Here is a 22,723-nt window from a genome sequence, read left to right on the forward strand (position 1 = left end):
AACACTGACCAGTGAGGTCATGGACTGGAGTGTTAGGTAATAGAATAGTAATATGACGCTCCTGTGAAACTGGTGCTTGAAGATTATGTGGAAATATATACATCCAAATTACGTATCTATTTTGGACCATAGGGAAACGGATTGGAGTCTTCTTTTTACTTTGGCACTGTAAAAGATACATTCTTCTACAGGGATCTCAGGATAGACTGTTCTTATCCAGCAAAGGTTTTGACATTAATGGTTAATGGCTTCTAAGCACTGTTGCAAAACATCAATGTTTGAACCATAGATGAAATGCTGCTATGCTTATGCTGATTATGTATGTTAATATACAAACAAATTACACCAATATATACCATTAAACCTCTGCAATTAAGGTGCATCATGTGACTGACCCCAATGGTAAGCCAACAGAACTTCTCCAGCAAACCAGCAATGGTTGCTAGCTTTCCATGTTAATCCCTAGGAAAGATAACTATTCTATTGCTTCATCAACAATGTTTTTTTTTTTTACTTTTGTGTGTTAATTTAATAAGCATGGATCATCTCTATGTGATGATGAATTATACAACCCTACTAAGATCTAAGGCTGTGCCATTTATTGGCCACCTCCTACACTACCTACCCTTAAAGTGGGTCTCATTGTTCAGGAGAACTGGCAAAGAGACCAAGAGACCTTTGTTGACACTGCGCCTGATTAAGATGTGGTTGGAGTAGCTGTTGCTCTGGCTTACATAGAAGCAGCAACTGCTTCTATTTAAGATTACATCTGCAATACCATCCTTATTTATAAATGTTCCCCTTTAGTCCATTATAAGTAACAATGGAATCACTGTTGCCACCATCTTAGAAGAAGATAAGAAAATGTATCCAAATCGGGGGACACTGCAGATATGATTTTGGGTATAGGAGTATAGGCCTTAAAAGATTAAGTAAAAGCTTGCCACCTCTAATTTCTGCCACTTCCACCAGACCTTAGTGGGAATTACAGTGAAGGCCTGTTCGAAAGCAGTCATAAAATGCCACTGCTGTAACATGACTTTGCTGGATGGGACACTTCCTGTTGGGATTTCTTTGTGAAGACCCACAGGCATTTGTGCAGTGTCCCCCAAAAGATGAGGTAGAAATTACTTTGTTTAAACAGTTTCTCTATAAAAACAGCATAATGTAAGTTGATACAATTTACTTTTTTAAATAGGATTTATGAAAAATATATTAGTTTATAATTGTCTTTTTTCAGTTTTAATGCAAGCAATAACATGAAATGTTTTATACTTCCTGCAACGCTTATAGTAAATGTGCACTGGATTGAATCGCCCTAGACTTTTCTATTTTCATTTTAGAATCTCAAAGAAATGTCTGTATTAATTCCTCTGCACAGAGAATTTGCGCAGCTGTAGCTTCTTGGTCCTGACACAGAGAAAACAGCATTTTTGTCAGAGAATCAGAATATTACGTCTGGCGGCCTTGCTTTCTTTGCGTTCTCTATTTATAATGAAGGAAAAGGGAGGGGGGCAACAGATGGTAGCTGCTATGTGCAAATGCTAGAGAAAATACCCATTGAAATGTGATTACCCAATCAATACATTTTTCAAAAGATGCATCTCGAACATGATTACACAACCACCATCCCTTAGAAAACAACGGAAAAATGATTAGCCCATTCAGAAGGATACAAACAGCCATTATTTCTGCACAAGGGAATCCTTCATGTCTGATTGCAAAATGTTTGTGCCTAAAGAACATTGTTAAATATTAAATAAAGAAAAAAGCAACAAAAAAGTGGGAATTCCCAAATCACAACATGCTAACTGCTGTTTTCCTAGACGCTGCTAAAAAATAATGTACACATAGTCAAAACAAAGTTTCTAGTGTGCATAATATAGTAGAAAGATTTCTCACTTTATAAAATAAAAGTTCTAGATCTACTTTGATGAAAATTGCATCACTACTCAGTGCAAAGCGTCTATTTTGCATCTTTCTTAAATGTGATGTGGCAAAACCACTTCATGAGCCTGTTTTATTTGATATGCGATACCGGTAAATCTGTGTACGACTTAGATTAATAAAAGGACCCCATAACGCATGGCTCAACTCACTCACGCTAGATGTCACGTGCTGCATGATGTAATGAGGTTAGTTATATGAGGACGCAGTTGTACTCTAGATTAAGGTATATCACTAGGACTCTGATTAGCATACAGCTCTACCTAGCTCTTCTCTTTAAATCAGTAGGCAGCCTAGAAGAGGACATATTTGACAAATACTGGTCTGGGAGCCTATTTATAAAGCCCAAAATGCAGTTTTTCCCTCAGAAAATGTCTGCTTTGGAGTACTGCTACATTTGGAGTAATATGGGCATATAACAAAATTAAAAGTTCCATAATGCTGAGACTTGTAGTTCCTTAAGGAAAGAATACTATCATATTGACATACAATCTACAAGGTTCTTGGAATGCTCCCCCCCCCCCCAAAAAAACAAAAAACAAACAAACAGCAGATCACCAAAAAAGTCTAATACTAAGTTTAAGGCTGGGGCGCAGAACCCCACTTAGCCTGCAAAGGCCACTTAACCAGCAAAACCACCCCAGGGCAGCACACTAGTAAGAGGCAAAGGTGCTAGTGAGTGTTAATAAGAATTGAGCAAAATCTATGTATTAAAAAGCCTCTTTTGATAAATAGTTATTTTGTCACTATGGTTCACTCGCAAAAGCAAATTTGGTACTTGTGTATTATCAAGGCGCCCAGTTTTGCTACGTACGGCACCGTAGGGAAATCGCATTGCATCGCATGGGCCATTTAAGGGTCATGCGATGCGAGGCGATGCAATTTTTTGCTGTAATTTGTTCACTGCTCTCTCAGCCCCGGGGCATCACCCTCAAAATCGCATGCGATCGTATGCGATTTTATAGGGTGTGCGATGACATGACATTAGCTGTACAATAATATCATTGTATGACATACAATGAGGTTTTAGGCCCCCCTCCACCATCAACGCCACCCCAAAGCGTGGCGAGAAGAATGCATCCGACCTTTTCATTCCCCCACTATCCACGTCGGCGTGGAATTCACTTTATATAGTATGGTGAGCGTAGCGAGCCACCGAGTCCAAAGCGCGGCGAGGAGACGCTGAATACTTTACATGTATTCCGCGTCCCCTCGCAGCGCTCGCCACGCTTTGGGCTTGGTTGCTGGCTGCGCTCGCCACACTATATAAAGTCAACACCGCGCCGACGTGGATAGTGGGGTAATGAAAATGTCGGAGGACGCGTTCCTCTGCCACTCGCAGGGCTCGCTGCGCTCGCCATGCTTCAGGGTGGCGTTGATAGTGGGGGCCCTAAAACATCATTGTATGTCGTACAATCATTTTATGGTATAGGTAATGTCATGCACATCCTATAAAATCGTATGCGATTGCATGCGATTTTGCGGGAGGTGCGATGCCATGCAATGCGATCCCCCGGGGCTGAGAGAGGAGTGAATAAATTACATAGGAAAATCGCATCACATCGCATGGCACTATAATGGCCCATGCGATGCGATTTTCCTACGCAGAATAGCCCACTAAGCAAATTGCTTAGTGGGCGCTGTGATAATACACAAGTACCACAAATTCTCTCTCTCTCTAATGAACAAAGCCATGTGCACTGTAGGTGGGGCAGATGTAACATGCAGAGAGAGTTAGATTTGGGCGGGGTTTGTACCTCAAACTGATATCTATATTGCAGTGTAAAAACAATGCAGCCTGTATTTGCTTTTCACAGAAATAAAATCACACCCAAATGTAACACTCTCTGGACATTTAACATCTGCCCCACCTGCAGTGCACATGGTTTTGTCCATTAGAGAGAGAATTTGTGAGTGAACCAGAATTAGGCCCTATATGTGTTAGGAACTTAAATTTATAGAGGCAAAACTACAGATACCGCCTAGTCAGCTGCCTTGGGAGAACATAACATACAGCTATGCAAATTAGACCTTGCCTTAGGAAATAAGATTTTTAAATAAACTGGAAGTAGATTTTTTCTCCCCTTACATGACTATGGGAAGCAGATTAAGGTTATGTGCTATGGTAAGGGGATGCAGTTAAAATCCCGGCGGTCGGGATCCTGGCGTTCAGAATCCCGACGCCGGAATCCCGACCGCCGAAATGCCGACACATTCTCCCTCCTGGGGTGTCCACGACACCCCTGGAGGGAGAATAAAATAGCGTGCCGAGCGTAGCGAGGCACCTGGCCCGCTGCGTGGCGAGCGCAGCGAGCCCGCAAGGGGGGGCGATCCACGTCCCCCCCTTGTCGGCATTTCGGCTGTCGGGATTCCGGCGTCGGGATTCTGAACGCCGGGATCCCGACCGCCGGGATTCAATACTGAATCCATGGTAAGTAATAGCAACGGTGTAAATGCTTAGTAAGTTGTAGTTAGTAATAATACTAACCTTACATTTATAGTCATTTGCTATTCTCCATCATGATGCCTGCTGCAATATTATGTGAGCAAACTAAAAAAACCTTTTCTTTTTGCAGCCACTTTACATAAGCTGCTATTTTTAAACCCATATAAAATGACAATGGTGTTTTTGAATCAACACATATTATAACATTTCTGGGAGAATGATGACTGCTCAATGCTGCAAGTCCACAATTACTTCTATCAAGGGTTACATCATGGTTTTAATTTTTGCATACCCATACCTATAAAATATCCTCTATACATATCATGACAGAACTGGCTTCACTTTGTTGTGTTAGTGTTATAATGAATTTATTCCTTGCTAGGTTGCTCTGTGTTTCTCCCCTGTCGGCAGCAAGCTGCGGGTCCGAAGCAGGAAATTCCCTGCTGTAGTCAACTGTACAGCTATTGACTGGTTCCATGAGTGGCCACAGGAGGCACTGGAATCTGTCAGTTTGCGTTTCCTCCAAGAAACAGAGAACGTTGAGGTGAGATACCATCATAGGAGTATCTCATGGTTTGGCATTTAGTTGAAAGCACTAAAAATATGTGACTTCTTAACATATTTTTATTATATTAACTACAGGCACCAGTCAAGGAATCTATAAGTAAATTCATGGCTTATGTGCACATGAGTGTTAATGAGTTGTCAAAAAGTTACCTGACTAATGAGCGCCGCTACAACTACACTACTCCCAAGTCTTTCCTGGAGCAAATCAAGCTGTACCAGAACCTGCTGAGGAAAAAAGGAAAAGAGCTTGCTGCCAAGATGGAACGTCTGGAGAATGGTTTAGAAAAGTTGAACAGCACCTCTGCCCAGGTGGGTACCGCACAAGGCCTTGTGGCTGTTTTAGATACATTTTGTGCCAAATTCTGGAAAACAAACACATTTTAGGATAGCATGTTAAGAGTGTATTAGTCAATAATCTCATTTGAGATAAATTCTGTGGTTTCTATCTGACAATTTATTTAAGATATTTAAAATGAGGTACAAATAAGCAAAACTGGTCTACAAGGGGGACATCTTTGATTTTATGTGGCCCATACAGTACATTAGCAATAGTAAAATATCACAGTCTGTAATTTTTTCCCAATTTATTGATTTTTCCAGTTCACCCTTCTGGGTGAAATGCAATAGGATGAGAGATTCAGAAAGTGAGAGATTTGGTAAGAAATCTCCAGTTTTTTAAATGCTGCAATCATTTACACTGCAATTTGGCCACACTACTAGCGAGGACTAATTAACCCCCTGGATCAGACTCTCCCAATGGCTTTCTGGGACCTGCACTGTACCCTAATCCAGCCATCAGCCATTAGGAGGACTTTCACATCCAACATAGATATTCAAGGATTTGTTGCAGTGCAAATCTATGCGCTATCTATGAGCTGTATACGCTATTTTATACAACATATGCAAAAGGTCAACATCGAAATGGTAGGCACATGAAAAGGTCGACAGGTTGAGTTTTTGCACATATTTTTAGTGTCAATGCCGCCACCTGTGAACATCGACCCCAAATTAACGTAGCACACAAGTTTCCATGGCTCGCTTCGCACACCAGGCCTCACTCTGCTACTCATGTCAACTATTGCCCTTTAAGCCTGTTTGCTTCTGTGCGTTTGGACCTAATGCATGCTGACATTTCATTTTTGCAGGTTAAACTTTTTGTCAATGTTGACCTATTGATGGCGACCTATTGACTGTTGACCTAGACACTGTAGATCTTTAATACAGACACTGCAGTTATTTTTCTTTTTTTTTTTTATTATTATTCTTTATTGAAATTTTAGACATATAAAAGACAAACATACATCAATTCATAAAAAAATAGCAAGTGTCCACGTTCTGGGACAAGTGGGTTTTTCAGATTTATCCAAGCATGGGAATCGAATACCCCTAGTCCCAGTAGTCAATATCCTACAACACATACAATCAGTTTATTACAGACAAAAACATTTAAAAAACAAACACCCCTAACATACATATATATGCCCAGTTTCTTTTGCTTCCTATCCTCTAGCTCTCTATTTTTACTACTTCCGCTTCCTCTATCTCTTGCTCATGATGGTTCTTAGTGGAGAGGTACCTCTTTTCTTATTCTCATCTCCTCTCTCCTCTAATCCCTTGCTCAAACTAGTTATACCTCTAATACCTAGATTCAGTATATCTCATATGGTATGCTGGTCTATACCTTGGTGCCTCTTCTTCTCTTTCGGACAAGCCTCATATATTTATGTTGCCCCTATTGGCCATCTACTTTTACTTAGATTCTGGTTGGAAATTACAAAAATGTGTTGATTTAGTGATTATAACAATATATTTTTATATCTTATATTTTGTGGAACTATTTTTATCTTTGTGAAAAGAGTGATTCCCCAACATAGGGGGGGAGATAGACAAAAAAAAAAAAAAAATCCAGCCATCAGCCATTAGGAGGACTTTCACATCCAACATAGATATTCAAGGATTTGTTGCAGTGCAAATCTATGCGCTATCTATGAGCTGTATACGCTATTTTATACAACATATGCAAAAGGTCAACATCGAAATGGTAGGCACATGAAAAGGTCGACAGGTTGAGTTTTTGCACATATTTTTAGTGTCAATGCCGCCACCTGTGAACATCGACCCCAAATTAACGTAGCACACAAGTTTCCATGGCTCGCTTCGCACACCAGGCCTCACTCTGCTACTCATGTCAACTATTGCCCTTTAAGCCTGTTTGCTTCTGTGCGTTTGGACCTAATGCATGCTGACATTTCATTTTTGCAGGTTAAACTTTTTGTCAATGTTGACCTATTGATGGCGACCTATTGACTGTTGACCTAGACACTGTAGATCTTTAATACAGACACTGCAGTTATTTTTCAGTGATTTATTTCTCATCCAAAGTGAGTGTCCATTTTACTAGTAAATTCTAATAAACGGTCTGCAAATGGACTGATTACAAACAAATTCCCGCCAAAATTGTTCTGTGTAACCCAACATATTGGACCACCTGATTTACTGATTCTGCTTTCTTTTTGGGGACAATCAATGAAGTGCATACAGTACATTAACATTTTTTTTAAATTAACATTGTGAAATGAAGGATTAACTCAAATGCTAGCTAAGGTACGGGCCCCATAATGCACCGCACACAGGAAGGCTAAGCTGTTGTATGTAAGGCTGTGACAAAACAAAAGTCAATGGAACATTACATAGACACTAAAGTAAGTTATAGGAGCAAAAATTGTGGTATTTTTTACCATTTTTGTCATCTTTTGTCATATATTTGTCTATCTTTTTTTTTTTGCATTTCCGTTTGAAACTGCCCTTCAGATAATTAGTGCATGGGTTTATATAACCACCCGTGCATTACCTGAGTTTCTAGTCTGAAAATGGACATTTCTTTTACCTTTTTGTGATATAGATTTTGTTCAGAGACATGTTAAATGCAGCAACATAATTGCAGCCAAACAGGAAACAAATTTATTTCGTTTAGATGTTATTGGAAGTGCAGGTAATATATTTGTTAAGAGTCTGTTCAAAGACCCCTGGAGACTCTCGCCAGCCAACATCCACTCAATGTAATTGTTCTAACAATGCTGTAGTGCCATAAAATTAATCCCATATGACTTTGTACCCTTTTAATCTAAGATTCATACAGGCATACAGAGATGCTGCAGCCAGGCATGAGTACACCTCTCTCCTCATTTCTCCAAATTTCCTATTTCTTAGAGTCTCCAGAGGTTTAAAAAGAAGTTTCCTGTATAATTAAAGTTTTCTTACAACTTATTTTTCTTAAAGAAGTATTACAAAATTTATCAGGGTGATTTCAGGATTCGAGACCTGAACTGTGGTCTTGATTTATGTATCATTTGCCTTAGAAAGATTAGTGGGGAGGGGGGAGACTATCCTATATAACTGTTTAAGCTTTGTAATTTCATAGCTTCAGGGAATGACACTTTCAATTTTAAGCAATAGTAAACCCTTGTTTCAAGAAAAATGTCCACATATCAGCTCACCGCTTGTGAGGGAGTCACATCACAGACAATGACCTTGGCTGCTAGATAGAAAACTTTGCTCCACAGATTTTAATGATAAGGCATTCCCAATAAATATGCATACAGTTGGCGATTTGCCTGCAGTTTGCCAAAGGCATTTTGATTAGTTGGGACATAATTTATGCAATCTGAAAACAAAGAGTATAATAGATTTTATCCATGTAATAAGGAGCCTATTTTGCCTCCCACACCACTGTTGGCCATTTAAGCAGAGTTGCCATCCTTTCACCAGACAACAGAGAGGCTTATATCCCACTGGGAAAGACCAGTACAGCAAACTCCATGCAGGGATTGCTCAGTTGATAGATCAAGCTGCAAGACGGTGGCCAGACCGGGCTGTTTCGTGTGAAAGGACCCGATCCACTGAGTACTTATTAACACAGCACAGCAAAAAGCCGTCCGTGAGTTTGCCGTGGTGGGCAATCCTGGCTAGTGTGAAATAGGACATATGCCTCAACGTCGTCTGAGGTTGTTATCATTTACATGATAGCAGGTCCGTACTTGCCCTATTGGAGCTCACTGAGCTCTGTCCACAATAATTTGTTGTTCTCCACTTATACCTCCACAAAGGCCACTGATCCTGATGTGTAGCAGCCACATTGACTAAGGCCTGGTGGATTTTCTCCATCTTGCTATCTGTGGTGATGGTGTAAGGGCCTCCCTTAGCATACACCTGCAAGCCGGTTTCTGACATTTATAGATGCTTGCCTGCTAGCTGCTTCTGGCTATCATTTTCTAGAGAGGAACAATAAAACAACACACCGAAAAACTGGATTTGCACAGAAATAACCTCTGATTGGATCTCATGTGCACAGGTAACTACACCACACGCTGATTTAACAAGGACACAAAATAGACTTTACATATTTACGAGCCAGTTAACCACCTCACCAGCCAAGAAAGGCAGTGCCTGGTTTTCACCATGCAGAACCTGGCTGGCAGGAGGATTCCACAAATGACACAACTTTGTAAAGATCTGCTTACAAACAAATGTTCACACCGGTTGGCTTAGGCAGATACATTGTTTACTGATCAGAAATGTTATAACAGCACATTTCTATACAAGAGATGGCTTCCTGTTTCTAGCTTTGCCCCACCAGCTCTAGCATACATACGGCTGCTAGTCCGCACCAGACACCACACCCAGTGAAACCCACAATTCTTTTATCCTTTACACACTCCAGAGCAACCACATCCAGGTAGTGTAGCTGTGTTTAAAACCTTTCCTGTAGAAGACTGCAGGATCCCTAACACTGCCTGCCCCGTGTGCTAGGGAGCGAGACCTGTTCTTGAAACATAGCAAGGTACCTTCTTTCTCAAACAATACATAACCATTTGCTGCTCTGTTTTTCTGGATTTTTACCGATGTTCCACCAACATTTGTTTACAGGCTACCCACTTATCCATTTTCTCATGAAAACACAAAGGTTCAGTGAAACCTGTGTTTTTGTGACCACAACCCTGTCTGCTTTCAGGGATTTTGTTTCCTCTGCCTGAGGTAAATGTGTTTATCTAAATATAGTTTCTTGCATAAAATGTTTCTGAATGCATTCGGTTACTGGAATCTCTGAGGATGTTATAACACAGGTCTGGTTTAATAAGTCTTTGTGAACATTTCCCCAATTTACAGGTACAATGTAAAATCATGAGCTCACAAACAGCAGCAGTGTTTCATGCTCCCATTGTTTGTGCAATGTAAAGGAGCATTATTTTAAACCATAATGCCCTCAAACAAATGAACAAAGCATAAACCAACATTTTGTTTTAGATATATTAGTCCAAATAAATACCAGTTCACTGTTAAATAATACAGTATGTACACTTCCTTTCATCATTATAATATCAAGCAGATTGATGTAGCTGTTATCACAGATTATATTGTTTTCTTTTTTTTTAAACCGCTTACTGGATATATAACACATAACAATTTCTTCTCTTGAAAGGTGGATGATCTAAAAGCCAAACTTGCAGCGCAAGAGGTGGATCTTAAGCAGAAGAACGAAGATGCCGACAAACTCATCCAGGTGGTGGGTGTGGAAACTGAGAAGGTGGGTAGAGAGAAAGCAGTGGCTGATGATGAGGAGAAGAAGGTTGCTGTGATTGCCGAAGAGGTCGGAAAGAAGCAGAGAGACTGTGAAACGGACTTGGCCAAAGCAGAACCAGCTTTAATAGCAGCACAAGAAGCCCTGAATACTCTCAACAGGGTATGTTTTATGACCAATAAATGTGAGACCATGGGGAGACCATGATTGTATGTTTTCGATTTTGGGGGTTTTTTTGTACGGAAAATACACAATTCCTAATGTGATGTGACATTTGCACCAAAATACATGTACATTACACTTGAGACTACTTTTAGTTAGAGATGTGAAATGGGAGGGAATGAGTTGGCAAGCATTGGTCTAGCACAGTGTGATGGCGGTGCAGGAGATGCTGGTACAGTGTGGATGGGGCAAGGAGGGGTTGGCATAGTGAGAAGAGTACACTAATGGATCCACAACACAGGAAAATGTTTGCAGTTATAATATGCAGTATACGCTTTAGAGTAAACATTCCAGGTATTCTTGATTCCTGGGAGACTCAAACCCACCACTGCACTGTCTGTTTGCTTGCACAGAGCTTCTTAAGGCATATCTTCAGATGCAGAGGCATGTGACCTCACTTGGGAAAGGAGGATCCGCAGTAGAGTGCATACTACACAGTGGACACCTCTTGTGCTTACATTACAATGAATGCAGGAGGACAGAGAAGTTCTCCTAGTTGGCTAGTCTCTGTTCCATTTAAGTTTCTAAACATAAAAAAACACTTCTGCCCACAGGCCTAGTTGACAGTGGTGGCCTGATGCTGTATCTTTGCCTGCACCATACACATTCCAGCACTGGTTGCTGATGGGCGTATTTCAGGATGGAGACCTGGGCCTGCAGTCTATTTATCCACATTATTAATCCAGCCATGGTTTTTGTCTTTATGTGTAAGGGTGATGAGGAGTTTGAATTGTACTTGGGAGTTTGAATTGGTTTGGGAGCCAATAAAGTAGTTGGCTGATAATGAGACTCACACAAAATGGCTGCAGAGGAGGTAAATGAGGCGGGCAGTAGCATTTAGTACTTATTGATGTTATAAGAAGGCAAGAGATGGGTACATTGGGTGAGAGATTTGGTGGAATCCATGTTGAGAAAGGGTCAGATTCTTAATATTGCACTTCTACAAACGTCATGGATGTGGGGAGTGAATGTGGGGCTGAGGTAAGGATGGTATTGTCAAAAGATAGGATAGGTTAAGGGGCCCTATTATATAAACTCCTGTCTCTCTAATTCAGTGGTTTCCAACCCTGGTCCTGAAGTACCCCCAACAGTTAATGTTTTCCAGGTCTCTACACAGAATCACAAGTGACATAATTAGCTCCACCTGTGGATCTTTTAAAATGTATCGGTGAGTAATGAGTGCACCTGCACGGTGACCTGGAAAACGTGTACTGTTGGGGGTACTTGAGGACCAGGGTTGGGAACCACTGCTCTAATCACATTCCTTAATTTATATTTCTGTTTTTGTATGAAAAAAAAACCTCCCATTTTAATTATAAAGGAGACACAACATAGGTTTGTGTTTTGAATACATCTAACGTGATTAATGCATCTTTCGCATTTATTAATAGCAGTGCCAAGATGCTACTCTTCTGTGTATGAGATTTAATTCCAGTTTATATTGTGTACAAATAGAGTAATGGGACTTTTGAATTTACTTCTTAAATTGTCATGCCACGGAGAACAAAAAGGGCACTGGGGGCTTAGAAAACCAGCAAAAGTTTAGTGGCAAATAATGTCCGATGTTTTGGGGTTCACAGACCCCTTTGTCAAGGTGTACACCTTGACAAAGGGGTCTGCGAACCCTGAAATGTCAGACATTATTTGCCACTAAACTTTTGCTTGTTTACTAAGCCCCCGAGTGCTAAGCTAATCTTTTATTTTTCTTTCCAGAACAACCTTACTGAGCTGAAGTCTTTTGGCTCCCCACCTTTAGCCGTCACCAATGTTACAGCAGCTGTCATGGTCCTCACAGCCCCAGGAGGTAGAGTCCCCAAAGACAGGAGCTGGAAAGCTGCCAGAGTGGTCATGGCCAAAGTGGACAGCTTTTTAGACTCCCTGATAAACTTCAAAAAGGAGAGTATTCACGAAAACTGCATAAAAGCCATTCAGCCCTACTTGAATGACCCAGAGTTCAATCAAGAGTTCATTGCTTCCAAATCCCTAGCTGCTGCAGGGCTCTGTTCCTGGGTCGTCAACATTGTGAAGTTCTATGAAGTCTATTGTGAGGTAGAACCAAAACGCCAAGCACTGAACAAGGCTAATGCTGAGCTAGCAGCTGCAGAGGAGAAACTTGCCACTATCAAAGCTAAAATTGCTGTAAGTTATTTTCCAGGTAACATTGTGTATATAGACATACAACCTGTATAGGAAAAACACAGTTCCTTCTGCGCTACTCAGAATATACACAAAGAGTATAATATAAACCTTTGTAAAATAATATACCAATGTACAGTATTAAACAGGCTTCCAGCTTATGGTGGCTTGCATTAATTGGTTTATATATTCCCTTCTTCACATTTTAATCAAATCTTTGAGTGACAATGCACAAGCTTATTCATTACAATTATCCAAAGGTTTAAGTGAGGGTAGTGGGCAATTTTGATTAAATCACAAGGAGCTTTCCATATTATCATATATTACTTTTACTGATCCTTTACAAGTCCATGCAATGTAATGGTGGGCATGGGCACAGCCTGGCAGGAGTGTGCCTGGACATTCTAATGCTAGGGGTGACTAAGAGAGTGCCCTTTTTACCACTTTTACAAACTACCATAAACGTTTGCATGCGAATTGTATGCAATTTAAATGCAAATATTGTTATTTTAAGCTTTGTTAGATATACAGTACTGTACCGTCAAGGTAAAGACTACTAATTTAGACTATTACACCACAATTAAATTTGTCAACATACCCTTCATGTTTCTTCCCCCAAAGCATCCTGTCTACGACTACTGCCTGATTATAGGCATATATTAATTGTACTGTTACTTCACAGTATCTGAATGAAAACCTCGGCAAGCTAACCGCAAAGTTTGAGAAAGCAACTGCAGATAAGCTGAAGTGCCAACAAGAAGCTGATGCTACCGCTCTAACCATCTCCCTCGCAAACCGCCTGGTAAGTTTTAAAAGTTAGATTTGCGAATAGGACATCATTATATGTTAATGAAAAGTACTGCATTCCATTATATTTGCATGGTTTCAAATCCCTGTAGTGTCACATACAATGTAAGACACATCATTCTTTCCATATCTCCAACCTGGCAGCATATTAAAATATGAAATATGATTATTTCTATTACAAAATTGCTGTGCCCAGGTCTGCATACTCCTTTTTAAAGAAAAAAATGCACTAAGCCTGTGACGTCTTGTCAGAGAACATTGTAGCAGCTCATCAATTTCAGTGTCTTTGACTTCTTCAGTATGGAACGAAGTATCTATGATTTTATTTTTCCATGCCGGGAATACTAAGGAGTGTCTCCAGTTACCCACTTCATGCCATGATGATTTTTTAAATAGGTTACGCTTTTCACTTTAAGGAGGCTTTCATTTGTTTAAGTAGATATAAGATCACCGATGCTCAATGTGCAGTGAGTAGATACAAGAAAAGTTTTTTTATTTTTTTTATTTCCTTATTAATCTAGTTATAGGTTTACACCAAGACAGTTAAGCTGTGTACATACTAGAGCAATGTGTATCTGACAGGCCGACATAACGTATTTCACTGCACAGTGCCACATGTGATACCATCTGATTGGCCTAGCAGCATGGCTGACCAGAATAAATTACTAACGGCCATAAGAGCAGGCACATTGGCCATGCACACTGAAAGATCTGGGCAATATATTTTCCATTTCATCCAGACACTATGTATTGGCGGTTACTGCTCTATTGTATGGGTTATGGTATAGTGGATCAACGCTGTCTAGATTGACCACGCTCGCTGCAATCGCCATGCTTCGGGCACTATTATAATCTAACCCTCTGTACACTTGCATAATAAAGCATGAACCAAGTCCTCCTGCACCCACAAAAATGTAGAAAACTCATGTCGATCTCGTGACCATCAACCACACTCACTATCATTACTGTTGATCTAGATGTGGTTGACTATCTTTAGGCATCTAACTAGATGGATTCGACCAAGTGCAATCGATTTAGACATCATAGATCCATCGACCAGATAGATTGTGTGCCTGGCTTTAGATTAAAATGGATAATGACTGTCCCAAATGAAAAAAATCCCTCCTATGTTTTCCATGGCTATGACCGAAAAGTCAGTTCCCGCTGTAAACCTATGAAAGAAAAAGGTGTCTGTTTCACATTCACTGCGCTCTCCACACATCTCAGTAATCCACCAAATTAAGAAAAAAACAAGAAAAGGATTAAATATTCACCTCTCACTTCCCTGAATCAACACAGTGGCTGCCAGTTGTACCCTAAGAGATCTCTGCAAACATTGTATGATGTTTTAATTATACTTCTACACATACAGTATGCAGTTCTGCGCATATTGAAAGTCTAGCTCTGCATTATAAGCACAACGAGCAGAAGTTGGCCCAACTCCATGTTGATTAAAGTGTTTCCATTACTTAGCTGCCCTGAAGGTTTCAAATACTCCATCAAGACAGCTTTTTCTACTTAGCAAGACACTGAGTTCATATCGCTATGGGGGGGGGGGGGGGGGGGGGGGGATTTATTACAATTTACCAAACATGGCAGCTACCAGAAAGTACTTTAATAAATGTTTATCATCAGTTAGGTATTGCAGGCAGATGGCAATGTCAACAAAAGTATTAGGGCTGGATTAAGGGGGGGGGGGGGCAAAGGGGGTCAGCACCCCTGGGCCCCCTCTAGCTAGGGACCCATTGTGGTAGGCATGAATTATTATTTTTTTTTAATAGCTAAAGGTTTTGTGCATGGGAGTGGGGTAGTGCTGCAGCTTCAACTATCTGCCAATGTGACAATGATTAATGGTGCTGAGCATCGGGTGCCAAGGTACACTGACTGCACAAGTGTGCAGTGCATTACTGGGATATATCTAAACTCACGCTCCAGCGTGACTGAATTGGAGTAGGTGACTGGGCACCCAAACCCCATTTCTTAAAGGAGGCTGATTTCACCTTTAAAGCGCCAGTGGTTTTCCAAATCCTGTTGTTGAATATCAGTGCATTACTGGGAGTTGACTAAGTCCCATCACACTAAGTCCCATGACACTTAACACAAGAGGGCAGAGGCTGAGATATTTGTGCTGAACTCTAATTGGTGGAGCTCATTACATGCTTCTCAGGCTCATGGAGGACAGTAGCAGCAGCAGCCTCATCATGGGAGGGTTTTTAATCAGAGACAGCACTGAGCCTGTGAGATCTCCTTCATTCCTACAGAGTAAGGTACAGAGGGAAAAAGACTGTGGTGTGGTGTGTGTGTATATATATATATATATATATATATATATATATATATATATATATATATATATATATATATACACATCAGGGACAAACGCAGGGTTTTCAGAAGGAGGTTTCCAAAGGGGCGGAGCAAAGCACGGAAATCGACACTTAGGTGACCCAGTATATGCCGGGTCAGTTAAAGTATTATAGATAGATACAGGGGCGTCAACAGCAGTGTAGACCCCTGGGCATAGCAATGTATTGGGGGCCCTACCGATCCTCCAGCGGTAGGGATGGGGGAAGCTTTGATGTCCCGCAGGTGGTAGGGGGTATTATATCAACCGCTCAGCATGTAGGGCCTGGATCAGTAATTTCCACTAATTACACCTTTAATGCACAGATGGTGGGTGAGGGAGAAGGGGGCATTGGGCTGAATGAAGGGGCCCTTATACATAACTTCCGGGGTGGTAGAGGATGTTTAATACGCAGAGGAGGGGTGTATAGTGGAGTGGGCTTATCATTCATAATTTTCTGGTGGGAGGGCAACTTGCTTGACTGCAGATATCTCCAGTTCCCGAAAATAGATTTCTTAGTTTTTAATGGAATTAAAAACTAGAGAATCCCACCTACCAAATGGTATCTTATGGGGACTAGGGAATCAGAGTTCAGGAGGCAGAGCAATCTGCCAATGAGAATATAAAACTACATACCAGGTGTGTGGAGCTGGAGCAGTAACCAGTAGAGACAAGCTAATAGTGTCCATCAAAGGTCGAGAGTCCCAGCTTTTGGAATATACCCTCAGAAAAACTAAGTCAGACAGAACCTGAAATATCTGACTGGGAAGAGCAATTAACAGGCTTGGATGGGGACCACTGCTTTGAAGTCAGATATCTCTGTTTCCCAAGGGCCGATTTTTTAAATTCCTCAGCTTTCAGCCTAGGGCCCTTAGACTCGGGGGGGGGGGGGGGGGGGGGGTTCTGGGTACTCAGAAATCCCCCCTGCGTGCGCCACTGGATATATATATATATATATATATTATTATTATTATTATTATTAATTCCCCCCCCCCCCCCTGCACTTACCCACTAACCAAGTGTATACTGCATTTACTCTATGTTTTGACAGGGTAATATTCTCCCGTGTAGCCAGTAATGACACGTGCAAGGGGGCCCCCCTGTCTAAAGTGCCCCAGGGCCCCCGAAGGCTTAATCCTGCACTGGTTAGGGTGGTTTGGTTTATGAATAGGCTTACTTTAAAACCACACTGTTGACATTTTGTCAGTGTCGATATGATAAATATGTTGACTGCATGAGAAAACACAATTACCATGTCAACACTATCATAATGTACAGACATGGCTTGTATAACATCTTTAAAGAGAACTTAAGAAAACATTTTTTTAGAGCCTAAACCACCATCCTAAACTTGCAAAGAGGCCTCTGTGGCAATCATTGTCTGAGAAAGAATACAGTAACATTCTTTTAATTTTGTCAGCATGCAACACCCCAAAAATGCTTTGGTCAAGTTTAAGCCTATTGGAAAAGCATTGATTGTACTGATTTGATGTTTGCTACTGAGGCACAGCAACCATCCAAACAGATGTAAACCGAGGTGAGATCACAATTAAACTATAATAATAACAATAATAATAATAAAAAAAAATGATGAAAAGGAGTAAAAAGAGTTACATAATCATCCTTAACTTATGTAAAATAAGTACCTGTTTGGTTCTTGCCTAATATTACGGGGGTATTCAATGTTGCTGATCTATGGAAAAAATGCAAAATTGCAGCTCTTCACACACAGAATAAATGGAATATGCATTCCATCTATTCAATGTTATTCATCTGCGAATCCACATCATTTTTCCTATGGAAATGGTCGCTAATTCAAAAAATTAGCGGCTGTTTCCACGAATGCAGATTGGGCTTTTCAAATAGCTGAATCTGCAGCCTTGAATCCGATTTGGCTGTCGCGTCAAAATCGGATGGGATTGAATACTCAAATCCCTTTATTTACAAGGATCGTAAATAATTGAAAACATTCAATACCATTATAATTCATCACCACTTAACTCTTCACCCAACTATTATCATTTATAGCTAAAAACATAAAATGACTGTAGTCCAAAATAACTGATTGCGTTGTTAAATAAATAAAATGTAAAATAAAATAGTAAACATAACAGACCTTTAGACAAAATTTTTAGACAATACAATATAATCAAAAAAATACTTGCAAACAAAATGTAATATTCACAGTTTACGCGTAGGACACCATCAATTTAAATTAATATTAAGCCTCAGCCTTGTCTATAAAATGATATATTGTGGGTGATTGTGATCTTTATGGGTTTCTGCTTTATATCATATCAATAAAATAGTCATACAGTAGAAAAGTGTATTAATGTGCTTCACTGAGTAATAAATATTATCTTACCGACACTGGCCTGATTATGTTCTGAATGTTGTATCACTTTTAAAAAATGACTAGCCAAAGAAATTCACAATCCATAAAATAATTTAATGGTGTATGTATGGGTGTGGTTTGTATGTGTATAGTGGATGGAGTTAAAATCCCGGCGGTCAGAATCCCGGCGGTTGAAATCCCAATGCTGAAATCCCAACAATTTCTCCCTCTATGGGTGTCCAGGACACCCATAGAGGGAGAATAAATTAGTGTGCTGAGTGTAGCGAGGCACTGGCCCGCATCATGGCGAGTGCAACGAACCCGCAAGGGTGGGGGGGCGATCCTCCTACCCCCCTTGTCGGGATGTTGGCAGACGGAATTCCGGCGTCTGTATTTTGACCGCTGGGATTCCGACCGCTGGGATTTAGTACTGAATCCGTGTAGAGATATAGATATTATAAATATTTAACAGTCTTTATTAAGATACTTGGAAAGGAGGGCACCCACCACTTAAATTAATAATTTCCAAGAAAGGTACGGTATTTTTTCCTCATAGGTTCATATCAGAGCTGAACACAGATCAACATTAGTCAAAATCACAACATGTGCACAGAATACAACTACATGTTGATCTACTGTACATGTCAATATGCATATTACTGAACATTTCTTCTTGGTGTATACAGTCATCCAACCTCAGACCCACACTGCGGGACCGGCGCATGCGCAGTAGTTTCATCTGTAATGTGCATGCGCTGGCCCCAGCCTCTATGGGCTTCTTCGGTAGCAGCCCACAGGCGAATATTCAGGGTCCGGGGTTGGCTCATGCGCAGTAATGTCCTCCGTACTGCGCATGCGCAGAACACATTTTATGGGCTGTCGTGCAGCAGCCCACATAGAGGCATCCTGGAGGAAGGGAACACCTCCCAATAGGACTGCCTTGGGTGACTGGCAGGTTGGACTTCCAATAGGAAGTCACTGCCAGTCACAGTGAAGCCAGTGTAGTCTCACGGACTGCATCTGGCTTCACACAGTGGCAGATTCTACCTGAGGGGGCTGCAGCCCTGCAGCCCATAGGTAAAAACCGCCACTGATTCTAAAACAAAAAATGTCTGCTCGGGTTCATGGGTCTTCCAACAGGGTAATCACCCAAAACATACAAGAATGGATAAGAACAAAACAATGGACTACACTGACATGACCTTCTATTAGCCATGTTCTGAATCCTATTGAATGTCTATGGAAATAGTTAAAACCTGTCTGGAGAAGACCCTCCTTAAACTTAATGGTGCAACACACGTGTTTATTTTGCCTTTTGATGCGATGTGCGCTCCCATGTAGTCCATATAGCAAGGCAAAAAAGTATGAGCAGGAAGGTATTTTTTAACTACATCGCATGTATCCTGCAACTGACTACTGTAGAGTAGTCAAAAATCAGGTGCAGTTCAAATCGCACACAGTGTACAGTGAGTGGCGTAACTACTGTAAGGCAGCCCCAGCTGCCGCTTGAGGGAGCAAGCCACAGTTGGGTCTATGTGGGCCCCAGCACCCACTGGACGCACTGACATGCTGCTGCCTGCCACTGCCCAATGGCTGAGCACTGGAGGCGAGTCAGCCGCAGTGCCGGTGCAGCCATGGCAGAGACGACAAATCCCCCCCACTGATTCAATTGACTGTACACAGAGCCGGCTATTGGCTACTGTGTACAGGATATTCGGGCGGATGGGTGTGCTGGGGCGTCCTGGGATGCCTCGGAGCCAAGGGAATCAGCAGTGTCTGCTGGTTTCTCTTCCTCTCTCCTGCTTCAGCTTCTCGGTTATGCGTGTGGGGACGCCACAAACTTTTTGGCAGGGGGGAGCAAAATTTATACTTACGCCACTGTGTACAGTTCAAATTGTATGGCTCAAATCGCACATAGCGTACATACTGCATCACTATGTTTGGGCACCGTTGCTCATTGAGAACTATAGAAATTGCTTAGTTGCAGTCTTGCCTCTAAATATTGTGCAACAAAATATTAGGTTAAGGGTTCATTTATTTCTGCTCTTGCCATTTACTTACTCTTGTTTTATTATGTAAAATACTTTGGTTAAATAAAATGCAAAGACTGATTTCTATTAAATATGGAATTACTTCCTTTTGTCATTTTCAAGTTATTTCAGAGAAAAATATGGGTGTTTTTTTGTAAAAGAGAACCAGCAATGTTTCCATACCTTTAATTACATCATTTCTACCACTTTTAATGATTTAACAAAAGTCAAACATACATTTGTGAAATTTACAGGGTAACATTTCATTATGTATCACTTACACAATAATTTTTATTTAAGCTTTTCAGGATAGTGTCAACATTTTTTATGACCGCTGTTTATTGTAACACTAAGCAGTTATGCTGTACTAGAAACTGAATACATTATGTTTGGCATCTTTCTCATTAGACATTTGCTATCATATACACACTCCAAATCTGACCTTGACATTAGTGTTATCCGTGTCTACCACATAGCATCTTCATGCTGTTTTTAATTACCACCGCAAATCAAGTGTGGGTTTTGTGATGAAGCCCTACAGTACAGGTGGCTTTCTCAATCTTGTGATGTGTGTCAACCATATTTTGTTATTGAAATGTATTCAGTCTTGGTTTCTATCACCAGGACAGTTATTAATGGAAGGTTAGAGTTCCTCTGTCACAGTTAAGCTATCCCTGACAAAGATTAATTAATTGTGTTTGCCAATGAAACACAGATGTCAATGTCTCAATTTATAAGATGCTATAGATTTGCTTATCTTTATGTAGCTGTAGTACAGAATGACATTTTTTGAAATACATGTTTGATGCAGTTTTACCAAAGGGTGAACATATTTTATGCAGTTTTCTTCTATAATGTGGATTGTTCTCGTGTTTAATGTGACATTATTATTGAAGATTGGGTACTTATGTATTATATGGGCTCCCATGTTAAATGCACCCCATTTTTTCATACCCCTACTATCCAACTACGCATGGAGTTGATTTTATATAGTGTGGCGAGCGCAGCGAGCCACCGTGCCCGAGGCGTGGCGATGGGACGCGGTCTCATAAGAAAAACGGGAGCCCAGATATTACATAAGTACCGAAGATTGATATAAAATATACACACAAAACCTATACAATAACAATGTATGTAAAGTAAGATAGAAACATACAAGAATGCATTAAATATATTTAAACCGGTGAAAGGATCTTGCTGGGCTTGTGTTGATGGTAGGAGTATTGGCATAAATACTGTACATATGTGGATTTGTTGATAGTTTGGATATTGAAAGAGGGAGAAATATATGATGATGGTTGTAGTAAACATAGATGTTTTAATGATTACAATAAGTAAGCTGCTTAAATGAGGTTCTGAATCCATTCGCCAAATTGGCTCTGAATCAGCTCTGAATTAAGAAATCACCAAAAATTCTTGAACTTTATGCCCCATACATACAAAACAAGATAGTAAAAGGTATCGCTCAGAAGCAGTGGCGGTTTTTTCCTAGGGGCTGCAGCCCCCCCATACACACAGTACAAATTAGTGGCGTAACTACATTTTGGGCGCCCCCCCGCCGTTAAAGGGAGGGCGCCCAGCCACTCACCCGCCCCTCCGCCCGCCGCACCAACCCCCGCAGTCTAGATGTTCAGATCCGATATATCTGTGGGTACCTGGGGGCGGGGCAGGCGAGGACCGCAGGCGGCGCAGCTGGAGACTGGGGGCGCGGCGGGAGAATAGGAAGAAATCCTATTCAAAAGACCGGGCGGCCGCTGATTGGCTGAGCTCTCAGCCAATCAGCGGCCGCCCGGTCTTTTGAATAAGATTTCTTTATATTCTCCCGCCGCGCCCCCGGTCTCCATCTGCGCCGCCTGCCGCTCCCCCAGGTAGCCGTCAATGCATGTGGGGGGGACGCTGCGAGGCGGCTGGGGGGACGGACGCTGCGGGGGACACAGAGGCGGCAATTACTTACAGCTGAGCCGGGCAGGGGGAGCCTGGAGCTGTCACTGTCAGTACGGAAGAAAAAAAAAAAAAGCCCATACAATGAATCGGCAGCCTGTGATTGGCTGAGCGCTTTCTCAGCCAGTCAGCAATTGGCTGAGAGAGCGCTCAGCAGCCAATCACAGGCTGCCCATTCATTGTATGGGCTTTTTTTTCTTCAGTACAGACAGCTCCCGGCTCCCCCTGCCCGGCTCAGCTGTAAGTAATTGCCGCCTCTGTGTCCCCCGCAGCTTCCGTCCCCCGCAGCGTCTGTCCCCCCAGCGGCCTCAATGCCCCCCTGCTCCCTTCACATTGCAGCTAACGTAACTATAGCACTGCAGCCCCCGGC

General features: G+C 41.4%; 1 protein-coding gene across 2 annotated transcripts in view; it reads left to right on the forward strand.

Annotated features, from left to right (window-relative positions):
* DNAH9 (dynein axonemal heavy chain 9) overlaps window positions 1-22,723 on the forward strand; it is a 367,658-nt gene that overhangs the window by 197,783 nt on the left and 147,152 nt on the right. For both annotated transcript variants that reach the window (XM_083148325.1, XM_083148326.1), the window contains exons 48-52: window positions 4,776-4,937; window positions 5,036-5,269; window positions 10,440-10,700; window positions 12,474-12,899; window positions 13,579-13,698. In XM_083148325.1, the coding sequence (XP_083004451.1) occupies window positions 4,776-4,937; window positions 5,036-5,269; window positions 10,440-10,700; window positions 12,474-12,899; window positions 13,579-13,698 (1,203 nt within the window). The remainder of the gene's footprint in view (window positions 1-4,775; window positions 4,938-5,035; window positions 5,270-10,439; window positions 10,701-12,473; window positions 12,900-13,578; window positions 13,699-22,723) is intronic.

The sequence above is a fragment of the Crinia signifera genome, chromosome 6 (genome assembly GCF_055691185.1).
Source record: "Crinia signifera chromosome 6, ASM5569118v1, whole genome shotgun sequence".
Classification (NCBI taxonomy): Eukaryota; Metazoa; Chordata; class Amphibia; order Anura; family Myobatrachidae; genus Crinia; species Crinia signifera.